Raw genomic sequence first — 11,265 nt, forward strand, 5'->3', positions numbered from 1 at the left:
GAAACTGGTTGTCCTGGTGCCTACCCCCACCCCCCCGTTCTGTAAATAATCCTTCCCCTCTCTACCCCCTCCGCCACCACTCACAACCCACTGTGGGGAGTAAGGGGACCAGAGCGGTATCTCTGGCACCACACTAGGGATTATCAGGTAATAAAAGCTTTGACTCCCTAAGGAAGCGTCTCCCTTTGTCTGGGGTGGGGCAGCTGTACCAGGGCCAGGGCTCTCCCAGGCCACTCCTGGCCCTGCTCTCAGTGTGCTGTCTCAGCTGGTCTCAGAAGCCGTAGTCTTCTCGACGACTCCTTTCGGACCCGCGCAGCCTCTCCAGCTCTTAGCTAGTTGCCAGGACCCATGTCTCATTCTCAGCACGTCTTTGGTGCGGTGATCCCAGCCAGCCTCACTCCCTGGGAACATGGCCAGGGTCCCCACTGTTTGCCTAGCGTGGGGCATGGAAGAGAGAGGAGGTAGCTGGCTAAGTAATGCCAATCTGGATTGTGCTACAAAACTCTGGATTGTGTTGCTTTGTCCAGGATAAGCCTTTATATCCACACTTATTGGGTTAAATAGCTTTCATTTAATTTAACAAAATTTCACTTCATTTCATATTTGGACTTTTTTATGAGAAGTGCCTCAGACCCAGAGGCCAGGGTGATGGGAGTCTTCGATCCCAACTTGGTATCAAGCCTGACGTATTACACAAAAGCGTCTAACTTTTGTGTCTTAAATAAGGTGGGTGTTTCATTTATTTCTCATGTAACGGTGTGCCCAGTCCAGAGACCTAGTGTCCTCCCATCTTGTGGTCCCAGTGTCCCTTTAGGATGTTATTCGTGTCCTTGTGGCTGAAGCTGGATCACCGTCTTCTCCCATGGAGAAGCAGAAAGAAGATGGAGAGCAAGCAACCTCATTTCTAAGGACATGAAGCTTCCTACAGCCTTCTTTCCATTTGCACTCATACCCCATTGGCTAAAACTTAGTCCTAGGCTGTACCATAGGACAATAGAATTGCTAGGAAACGTGGTCTTTGGTTGGCACAGCTGGGAGGGTGGGTCTCTTCGTTGCCTCTCATCCTCATGAGCAGCCCCTGATGGGAACAGGAGCGTAAACTGGTTGCCACAGCTGCGACAGCCTCAGTGCGAGGCTGAGAGAGTCTTGTGGCCTGTGGGGCCTTTTTCAAGAAGCAGGGATAGGCCCTGCGCTACTCAGGCTGTCAGGAGTGAGAAGTGGCACTCCATTCTGGGCCGTGGAGGCACACTCAGGTCATTGCTGGTGTGCTTTTTGGCGGAGATGGGACTTGAGCTACCCAAGGGATGCTGGGAATTTGGATGAGCAAAAGGAGGCAAAGTCATACAGAGCCACATTACAGAAGGCCTCAGAGCCCAGGTGAACAGATGGGTTGGCTCCAAGATGGAAGCCAAGTTCACCACATATTCAGGATATCCTCAGGAGGCAGGGGCACCATGACAGACAACCTCTGGAAGTTTCTGTGAGGTGAGTATGTGTCAGAAGTACTCGGTCCTTCTGTAAGAACTAAGGAACTCCAAGGGGCAATAAATTAAAAACTCAGTGGTTTTCAAAGAAGCCTAAGTAAGTTAAGCAAAGACAGAATATGAAGGATTTCTGAGGAGAGGTGCCATGTTTGGGAAGGAGACCCTGATTTTTTGCAGGCTACCTCCTGGCAGATGGAGAAGAGCAGGCTGGGGTCAACAAGCTACATAGCCAACTTATAGGAGAGCCCTTCTCATGCCTGTGCTGCCTCGCTACCCCCCACCAGGCTGCCTACCTCCTGTTGCTCGGGCTGGCATTGAGCAGCTTACACACCAGTGCTTACAAGGGTTTTTACAGAAGGACTGAGTATCTCTACCAACTCACCAGTGTGGGCTGGCAGCTTTCTGCTGGAGTCCACGCTGATTTGCTTGGTGGCTAGGCCAGTATTTTAAATACCACTGGTTGCTTAACAGACATCTTTAAGCAGGCCTTGCATGGTTGCAAGAGACATAAACCCAACGGGAACTAGTCGAGGCTAAAGGGAAGTGTATCAGGGCTCACACCACACAGTCGTGTGAGAATGGCAAGGGTGATTGCTTCATCCATTGCCCATCTCCCAGCTAGTTAGCTATGCCCCAGGGAGCATGAGCCAGTGCAGATTTCTCAGAAGGGGGAGGGCGAGGCATCCAGTGCCCACCGTGCTCAGACCTCACTTCATCAAGTCAGCACCCTCCTGGGCATTCAGTTCCCTTCAACACCCCTCTGACCACCACCAAATGTACAAGTCTTTGATTTAAAAAAAAAGGGGGGGGTGCCTGAGTGGCTCAGTCAGTTAAGCGTCTGACTTCAGCTCAGGTCATGATCTCCTGGTTCGTGGGCCCAAGCACCTACATCAGGCTCCATACTGACAGCAGAGCCTGATTTGGATCCTCTGTTCCCCTCTCGCTGCCCCTCCCTGACTTGCGCACTCTCTCTCCCTCTCTCAAAAATAAACAAACATTTAAAACATTTAAAAAACAAACACCACTTCCCCCAGGCCTAAAGTCTTCTGCCTTTATGATAGACTCACTCTCACCTCTTCCATAGTTCATCCCCACAGATTCCTTTCTTTCCAATTCCCGGGGATCCACTCTCTGTCCACTAGTTCCTGCCTTCTGACTTTATCCTCACTCTGGAGCCACTGCTCCTCCTTTCTCCTCCTTCAGAGACTGGCCATTCCTGTGGTCTGTAGGTTATGCCTCCTTAGCTCTTCTGCAACCCTGAGCTCCAGGTCGGCTTCCTGCCACGTGACTGCACGTGGTGACTCACGGCACCTGTCTCACACTCCCAATGCCCAGGGGTTCACCCTGTCTCTCCAGAGTCTTCGGTCCCTTCCTCCAGCCTTCCAGCATTCTCTGCGCCTCCCTCCCTCCACCCCTAGCCCACAGATCCAGACCTGCCAGCACTTCCTGTGTTGACTCTTCTCCATTTTGTTCCTTGTATTGGAGCACCACTGCTGCCCTGTGTGCAGACTCCAGCTAACTCTGTCATCCTTCATCCAGACCATCTGCTCAGGGCTTCATGCCCCTCTGTGCTCCAGCAGCACCCGAGCACACTGCTCTGTGCCTCTGCTTTCCCAGCCGGCTACAAGCAGTTCCCAGACTGGAATGAAGTCCTATCCTCAGGACCGAGCATTAGTTGCTCAGTGGTGAACACATGGCTTTCTGGGTCCTGCTGAGAGGGATAGGAGGATCAATTCCAGAGTCTATAGTCTGGAAGAGGACAGCAAACGTTCCTGAAAAGCTATGTATGTGGCCAGAAAGAAAGGAACAAGAGCATCCTTTGGGAAGCTTAGTTCTGGTTTGGATGTTTTAGGAAAAACCACAAACAAACTACGGAAAAAATAAAGGCACCCCATTCCTCTTTTAAAATAAACACAAGGGACTTGGAATAAAACATTCTGTAAACCCAAACCAGAACTAAGCTAGTTTACTGAACTCAAAGGAATCATTTTCACTAAACCATAAAACAAATGTTTTTCCTAAAAATTACTTGGTTAACCAACACACATAGGAACAAAGTATTTTCCAAAACAATTTCACTGAACATACAATCCACACATTGTTTGGAAATTGATGTGTGCCTTCCTGCAAGGGAAGCTGAAGTCCAGGCGCCCATGAATAACTGGTGCCTGTTGTGCCATCCCCTCCCCCTTCTTTGCTTCCGGATTTGATGCACCTGCTCTCCTAATGACTGGCCACCACGCCACCAAGCCTGACCCTGGCCCTTGCATTTGCTGTTCAGCCCAAATGTGGAAATTGCCTATTAACCCTGTAAACAGGCCTCTGCCCGCTGCCCCCGCTCCAGGCGAATAGCTGGTGGAAAGCTAATAGCTGGTCCACGGTGGAAAGTTGAGCTGATGCAGAATGAGAGGCAGGGGCATGTTTCAAGTGTCTAGGTGAGCTGTGCCAAACTCCACGAATAGTCTTGGGTTGAGCACAGGATGGGGAAGGCTTGGAACCTTGAGAGGCAAGATTATTCCTACCCCCTGCTCATAGGCCCACAGATGCTGCACTGCCCCCTTAGCTGAGCCCCCTCTCATGGGCCTGCAGGGAGGAGAGAGAAGCCCCACCCAAAACTACCTCCATCTAGAGCGACCCAGCCCTGGTGCTCAGGTGTGTGGATGAGGTTCATTCCATCCACCCCCTTTTACAGTTGAGCAAACAAGCCCTTAGGTCCCCATGGCCTCCCCCAGACCTCTCCACAGGTTGCTGGCTCCCCACTCAGGCTGCCAACTGCGTGGGACACGGGTCCCCAGCCATTGCCGCCTCCGGGCCACAATTTCCTTTTCGGGTCAGGGAAGACTGAGGGCTTTGTCGGCCTAAGGGCAGGAGCCTGAGGATGCAGCCCCGGAAGTGGGAGGAGGATTCTTAAGGGCGTGGCCCGGCTGGAGCAGTCCTACCTCCTCAGATCCCTGGGAAGACAGGGAGCGGGAGCAATCTGTCTGGTGACCCCAGGGCCAGTGGCTAGGAACATGCACTGGGAAGGGAAGAGTGTCGGGTGGCAGGCTACTCCCCCTCCCTTCATGGAGACGTCACTGGAGTCTGGACCAGGAGCAGGGGGAGGAGTCACCATAAATCCCAGAGCTGGCTGTCTGGGGGTCCCACTGTCACCTGGAGGAGCCACCTCAAGGAGCCACCTCGTCCACAGCTTTCCCTCCGTGAGTGAAGAGGCTGCTTTCCCTCAAGGGCTGGGACTCCTGGATGGCAGTCTGTCCTGGGTGTATGGCACTCTGTTCCTCTTCTCCCTCCCAAGTCCCTCTTACCCATGAATCACGTCCCAAAAAGAACCCTTTCCCTTTCTCTCCCCAACACTGTTTCTATGCCTGCTGCCTCTAGTGTGGGAGGGACGAGGGGTAAAAGCACTTGCCCCTGTCACCACCACACATCCATTCCACATCCCCAACTGCCATGGAAGAGAGATGGCAACCCACAGAGAAAAGGCAGGGTGCTGTGCACCAGGTGCCCCCAGTGCCCCTACACTGCTGCCTGTCTCTAGGAGGGCTCCCCTGACCCGAGTCTCTGTTACTTTTTCCAACTTTCTACTTCTGGAATCCCTGACGGGAGGAGGGGTAGGCCTGACTGACCAGGAAGGGCCCTCAGCTGGCAAGGCTCGAATCCTCTATGCCCTGGGGGGGGGGGGGGGGGGTCTGGGGAAGGCTAGCCGCCAGGAGCCTCTGGGGTCCAGATCCCTGGACTCCTGGGATGAGGAGCAGTGGCAGAAGAGGGAAGGGCATTAGGAACCACTAAAGCTGCCCCTGAAGCGCCAGCTGTCCAAGGGGCCCCCGGCAGAAAAGGAAGGAGGTGTGGATGGAAGTATCCGCCTTCTTGAGTGCTGTCCACTATCCGTGGGAGCAGCCCTGTCATGGCCGGCTGCAGGCTAGGCCTTCTGCTACTGCTGCTGCTGACTGCCCACCCTGGACGCTGGAAGGCTCAGCACTGGTCCCAGGGCTGGTACCCCAGAGGAAAGTGGGCTTCCAGCTCAGCCCAGCACCCACAGCATGTCCCAAGGCTCCCAGGTAGGTTAAGGGTCTCCCCAGCCTGAGTGGGAGGAAGAAGGTGCTGGGTGGAGCTCCTTCACCTACCGTGAGCCTGGGATGGGGTAGTGGACAGGCCACAGCCTTCGCTCCCTTCTGAGGAAGGGTCCTGGGCACTGCAGCAAGCAGACCAGACAAGGCTGCCCATAACCTCCCAAGCGATGCCCTGGCTCCCCTTAGAACAGTGTGCCCTGGGAGGCCAGAACCACAGGCTGGTGGTCCCTCTACAGGAAGCAGCGCCTGGTGCAGACACTGCTGGTAAGTACAGAGAGAGGCCCAGGCATTGGCCACCAGGGGCCATTATGGCCAAGGACTTGGGCTATGTGGACAGAAGAGGGGGTAATGAGAAAACACAGAGACGCCCCCTGCCAAAGCACCCTCAGGCACACAGCCAGATGCCATCTGCTATTCTTCCTATTTCCCAGAATTCTTGGAACAATTTATGATAAGATACTTATGTTAAAGTAAAAGATTAGAAGTCATTAGTGGAGTAGGAGGAGACAATTGTGCTTAAAACCTCCATAAGTAAGACCATAGCTGTAGCGGGATCCTCTAGGCTTCTTTCTCATCATCAGGAGAACCCAGTGTGTCTCCCAGTGGGAAGAGATGAGGAGTGTGAACTCACACTAATAGAAGGGGCCCCAGAACCAGGTGGTCACTGCACTAGCAATGACTTGGTGATTGCAGAAGACCGAGTGCAGAGATGGATTACTACTATTTTGCAAATTTATTTTAAAGTGCACCAGGAGGGCGCTAACTGAAGGAGAAAGTGGTAAATTCCCATAAGGCAAAAACTTATCACCGAGTTTAAGTCGGTGTGAGCTCAGGCTTTTACATACCAGGTTAAGGGTGGGCAACACCCAAGGAGCTACAGAGCGCCCACGCTGGGTCCTCTAGCAGCCAAGGCGCGTCCGCCAGAAGGCCACGTCCAGCTCCGCGGGGACAGGCCTGGAAGAGAGGGGGCGGGCAAGGTCGCAGCTGGGCTGCCAGGGCATCTGCTAAAAAGCCCGCTTCCTCCCCGCGCAGACCGAACCTAGAGCGCCGCGCCCTGCAGCCCTCCAATAACGATGTGAACTCCCTGAAGCTACTGCCTCGAGTTCTCTCAGTCGTCCCCTCCCTTGCCCACCCGCGCTGAGACCCTACCCCGCGCGGGGGCTGGAGGGACGCGGGCCGGGCCCGCCGGCGGGAGGGACACGGGGCGGGTCATGGCAGGCCTCGCAGGAAGGGCGAAGCCAGAGCCAGCGGGCCGGGGGGTGGACGCAGACGTGGAAGGGTAGATGCAGATGTTGGCAGGTGCGCTCCCCTCGACCCGGCTCCAGGAGGTGGGAGGCGGAGCCCGCGGACTACGAGTCCCGTGGTGCCCCGCGCCCGCTTCCGGGCCCCGTGATGCCCTGCGGCGCGCCGGACGCGGGGCATCCTGGGCCATGCTGCGCGCGCTGAGGGTCCTGGGGGCGAGACCCCCGTGCGGGCCTTGGGCCCCGCTGCTGCAGCCGGTTCGCGGCCGCAAGACCCGCCATGACCCGCCGGCCAAGTCCAAGCTCGGGCGCGTGACAACCCCGCCTGCGGTGGATCCTGTAGAGTTCTTCGTGCTGACGGAGCGTTACCGACAGTACCGCCAGACGGTGCGCGCCCTCAGGTGTGTACGACTTAAGGGGAGGCGGGCGTCGGCGCCGTGGGCGGTGTGTCCGGGCGGGCGTAGAGGGTGCCGACTTTGGCGCGTCTCTGCCCAGGCTTGAGTTCGTGTCCGAGGTGCGGAAGAAGATGCACGAGGCCCGGGCCGGGGTCCTGGCAGAGCGCAAGGCTCTGCAGGAAGCCACTGAGCACCGCGACCTGATGGCCTGGAACCAGGCGGAGAACCAGCGGCTGCACGAGCTGCGGTGAGTGGGCCGGGAGGCGGGGCGGGCCGCTGGCTGGCGCGGGGGAGATCCAGTCGCACTGAGAGTCTCTGCCTGTTGCCCTCCACCCCAGGTTAGCGAGGCTGCGGCAGGAAGCGCGGGAGCAGGAGCAGCGACAGGCGGAGGAGAAGGCCCGGCGGGCTCGAGAGGCACAAGCCTGGGCGCAGCTCAAGGAGCAGGAAGCGTTGCAGCTGCAGGTGGGCCTTGTCTCCAGGGGCTGGGGCTAGAGGCCAGGAACTCCGCCTGGGCCGCACTCGGAGTCCTGGGCGCCGCGAAATGGGGCACTGGCTGCGTGCAAAGAGAGAGCGAACAGCCTTGAGTCTTGAGAGTTGGCAAGTAGGTGAGGATTTGGGAAAGATGGCGTGCGAGGAGAGTGCCTGGCAGGCGCAGAAGTAAGAGTTGACATTGGAAAGTGTTCAAGTACTTGGGTGATGGTAAGCCTGCATCTGGGAGGGACCCCCGGTTCCACAAGGAATTCGTATTTTGCCTTACAGGTGATAAAGTCGTTGAAGTTATGTTCTAGGCTAGGAGATCAGGTATGAGGCTTAAAAGCAGACCAGTTAGGAGTGATCCAGCAACAGAGGACGGGGTCTGAATTAAAGTAACAGAAGGAGAAGGACAAGTTTGAGAGAGATTAAGAAGGACATTGAGGCAACATTGAGGAACTGATTCCACCTAGCAGGTCCAGAGGTTGTCACAACTGGTGCGATTTCTTATCTGAGAAAGACGAACGTGGTAAGGCTGCCTGATATTTTTCCACTGGAAGGTCCGCAGGATCGTAGCTGTAGTGGGAGCCTCCTCTACAGAGGTCCTAGGCTCCAAGCATCCATCCAAAGAGAGCTGGAGCCTCTCCCTTAGTGGGCAAAAGGGCAGCAGGCATGTGCTGGAGACTTCCATTCAGCTGGCCTTCTCTCTCACAATAGGAGGAGGCAAAAAATTTCATCACCCGAGAGAACCTGGAGGCACGGGTGGAAGAAGCATTGGACTCCCCGAAGAGCTACAACTGGGCCATCACCAGAGAGGGCCTGGTGGTCAGGCCACAGCACAAGGGCTCTTAAGGGCCCAGTAAGGACAATGCCTACCCAGGGACCATGTGTGTATGGGGTAGGAGGGTTGGGCCTGATCTGGAATAAACCAGTTGATGTTTCTTACGGAGAAGGAAGCTCAACATATTCTGGTGTGGCCCTCACATTCTGGCCTCTGCACCCACCACTTGGTCAGAAACTCCCATACACAATGCCCTGTTCTACACCCATGTACAACTCTGCAAAGCACCAGACCTTAGAGGTTTCCATCTCACAGAAGCAGAATGGATCATAGTCCCCTCAGGCAGCCAGGTCGTCTACTAAGTGTCATCAAAGACTGGTTGGGAAATTACAGTCCTTGGGCCCAACTTGGCCCGCTGCCTATTTTTGTAAATAAATTTTATTGGATCACGGCTACACTTGTTCACTGACTACTTTCACACTACAGTGGCAGAAATGGGTAGTTGCAACAGCGACATTTGACTTGCAAAGTCTAAAATATTTTATACATGGGTTTTTACAGAAGAAATTTGTCAGCTCCTGATCTAGAGCGTTAGGACTCCAACCAGATTATCAAGTATCACCCAGTACCTGAGAAACAAGCTAACCACTAGCCAAAGACCTGCTTCTGCCTGACCCTGAGATTTGGCGGCTAGGGTCTGGTGTGCCCAAGACACAAGACAAGGAGGAGACCCCATTTCTTCTGGTGGCTCTTTCTACCCATGGCCTCAGTGGCTCACATGCACCCTGGCACTGCCAGCTTCCTTGGACCATGCCCCAGATTGGTACTGGTTGACCTTTACAAGGTCAATATGGCTTATCAAGCACTTGGACCAAACCCTACAGGTACCAGAAATACTTGTAATTGAAGTTCACAAGGTGGAATAAGTGAACATACAGATTTATGGCCCCTATTCAGACACAAGTCCTCATGTTTCTCGGAGCCAGAGCTGGTGCCCCTTTGTCACCGTTCACCTGAACTTGCCCAGTTACCACCAGAGGAAAATGAACAGAATCCTAGTTTCTTTCCCCAGCTCCCATGTTGCTGAGACGATCTGGAAACACCTAAGACGTGAAAACCTTTTAGGGAATATGAGCCACCCCTCAACATTTAGGTGAGGAAGCAGGTATAGAGGTATAAGCAGAGGGCCAGTGGTTATATCGCCTTGTACCCAGCTCCCATCAGGGCCTTGCACCCCTGACGGCAATGGCCTCCCTTCTCAGGCTGATTAGTGTTTTCCCTGGCAATGAGCCCAGGCACAGGATAGTGCAGTTCTTGATTTCAGGTGCTCAGTGTAACTTCTGAGGTGAGAGCTGATGGGTGCACACTGTGGGCCATGGGTTGACAACTGTGCCCATAGCCTTGGGCTTTGTTGTGGTAAGAAGTGGACCATCTGGTCCCCTGCAGTGGAAACCTGTCACATGGGACCTGGCCTGTGTCAGGAAATCCGGTTTCCTTCTTGCTAAGTCCCTGCCCTTCTGCACCAGGATCCAGACAAGCGATCTGTCTTCACCAGAGAAGAGTGTATCACACTTGAAGCTCTGTCTTTGGGCTGCTTATTTCCCTTGGGCTGCAGCTGTCCTTTAGGGTCCTGCATGGGGCTGTAATTCCTTAACATTCACTGCTGATGCCAGTATGTCATGCAGAAGCACCTGTAAACCAAGCTTCGGTGTTTTTATTTTTCACCCATCTTCCTGGTATAGGCACCGATAGGCAGCTTACTGGTACCGTCAGGTTAAATCAAGCCCAATCCCATCTGTACCTATATCTAATGGATCATAGAGTGTCATTAGGTGCATAGGGAAGTTATCGTATCCTGCCTGGTCCAGACTGCAGTTACGTGGTGTCCCTCGGAAGAATGCCTAATCTCTAATAGAACCCTGATAGTTAACCTGATGGCCTCAAAGACACCAGGGGCTCTTCTGAGTTTTACCTCAAGTTCCAAATATGCCTTGGGTCTGCTATATACAATGTGAGCCTGGATCTGCTAGAAAATCTCTTGCTCAAGGCCCCACCTGAGCATAGTAGATTGAGGGCTATCCAGTAAATGCATTTGGGTAACAATACCCAAACGTAAGTGCTTTCGCCAAGATTTGAAGAGGCCTGCCTCCCTACCATGCTCTGTGCACAATGGGGCAGTGAGGGTAGTTTGAGGGGCAAGTGCAATTTGTGTTTCACTTGGCTGGGGGTGGGGGGTGGCAGTAAGTATGCCAACCCCCCCCCCCCGGAACTTTGCTGGGTGGCCAGTTTTTCCCTAGGATTTATCTCCCCAAGCAAGCATCAATGTTTTACACCTGGATTACTGCCCCTTCTAGTTCTCCGAGATAAGCAACATGACATCAGTGAAGTGGACCATCAAGATGTCCTGGGGTGGGTGGTCATGGTCTTGAGGATTAGGTTGAGCAAATTTTCGGACTTATTGGGGTGCCTGACTCAGTAGAATGTGCAACTCTTGATCTCTTGATCTTGGGGTTGTAAATTCAAGCTCCGCGGTGGGTGTAGAGATTGCTTAAAAAGAAAATCTTAAAAACAAAAAGCCCACAAAACTGCAGAGTTACTCACATCTTGGGCTGGGTGGCAGTGGTATACTGCCGCCAGGTAAAGGCAAATTGCTTGTGGTAGTCCAAGTGGGCAGGAAAAGAGAAGAGTGCATTTGCCACATGGATGGGCACCGGGTGCTGCCTTAATCTCTTCCATCAAGGAGACCACACTAGACCTGAGCAAGCTTAAGGTCATTCCCCAGATTTTTCCAGTATACTCCAAATTTTCTGTGTGGAATATAGTTAC

The 11,265-nt window shown here is 54.0% G+C and overlaps 2 protein-coding genes across 2 annotated transcripts; both read left to right on the plus strand.

Annotated features, from left to right (window-relative positions):
• LOC106980160 (progonadoliberin-2) lies at window positions 1–6,804 on the plus strand. The gene is given in 3 exon segments (XM_027069698.2): window positions 1–5,539; window positions 5,659–5,733; window positions 5,736–6,804. Coding segments are annotated over 3 exon segments (519 nt in total). The 5' UTR covers window positions 1–5,385; the 3' UTR covers window positions 6,026–6,804.
• A 125-nt stretch (window positions 6,805–6,929) lies between these two features.
• Window positions 6,930–8,888, plus strand: MRPS26 (mitochondrial ribosomal protein S26). The gene is made up of 4 exons (XM_027069697.2): window positions 6,930–7,193; window positions 7,288–7,434; window positions 7,526–7,649; window positions 8,376–8,888. Exons 1-4 carry the CDS (start codon window positions 6,982–6,984, stop codon window positions 8,508–8,510), a joined length of 618 nt encoding a protein of 205 aa, XP_026925498.1. The 5' UTR covers window positions 6,930–6,981; the 3' UTR covers window positions 8,511–8,888.
• Window positions 8,889–11,265: the final 2,377 nt, after the last annotated feature.

This window comes from Acinonyx jubatus, chromosome A3 (assembly GCF_027475565.1).
Source record: "Acinonyx jubatus isolate Ajub_Pintada_27869175 chromosome A3, VMU_Ajub_asm_v1.0, whole genome shotgun sequence".
Classification (NCBI taxonomy): domain Eukaryota; kingdom Metazoa; phylum Chordata; class Mammalia; order Carnivora; family Felidae; genus Acinonyx; species Acinonyx jubatus.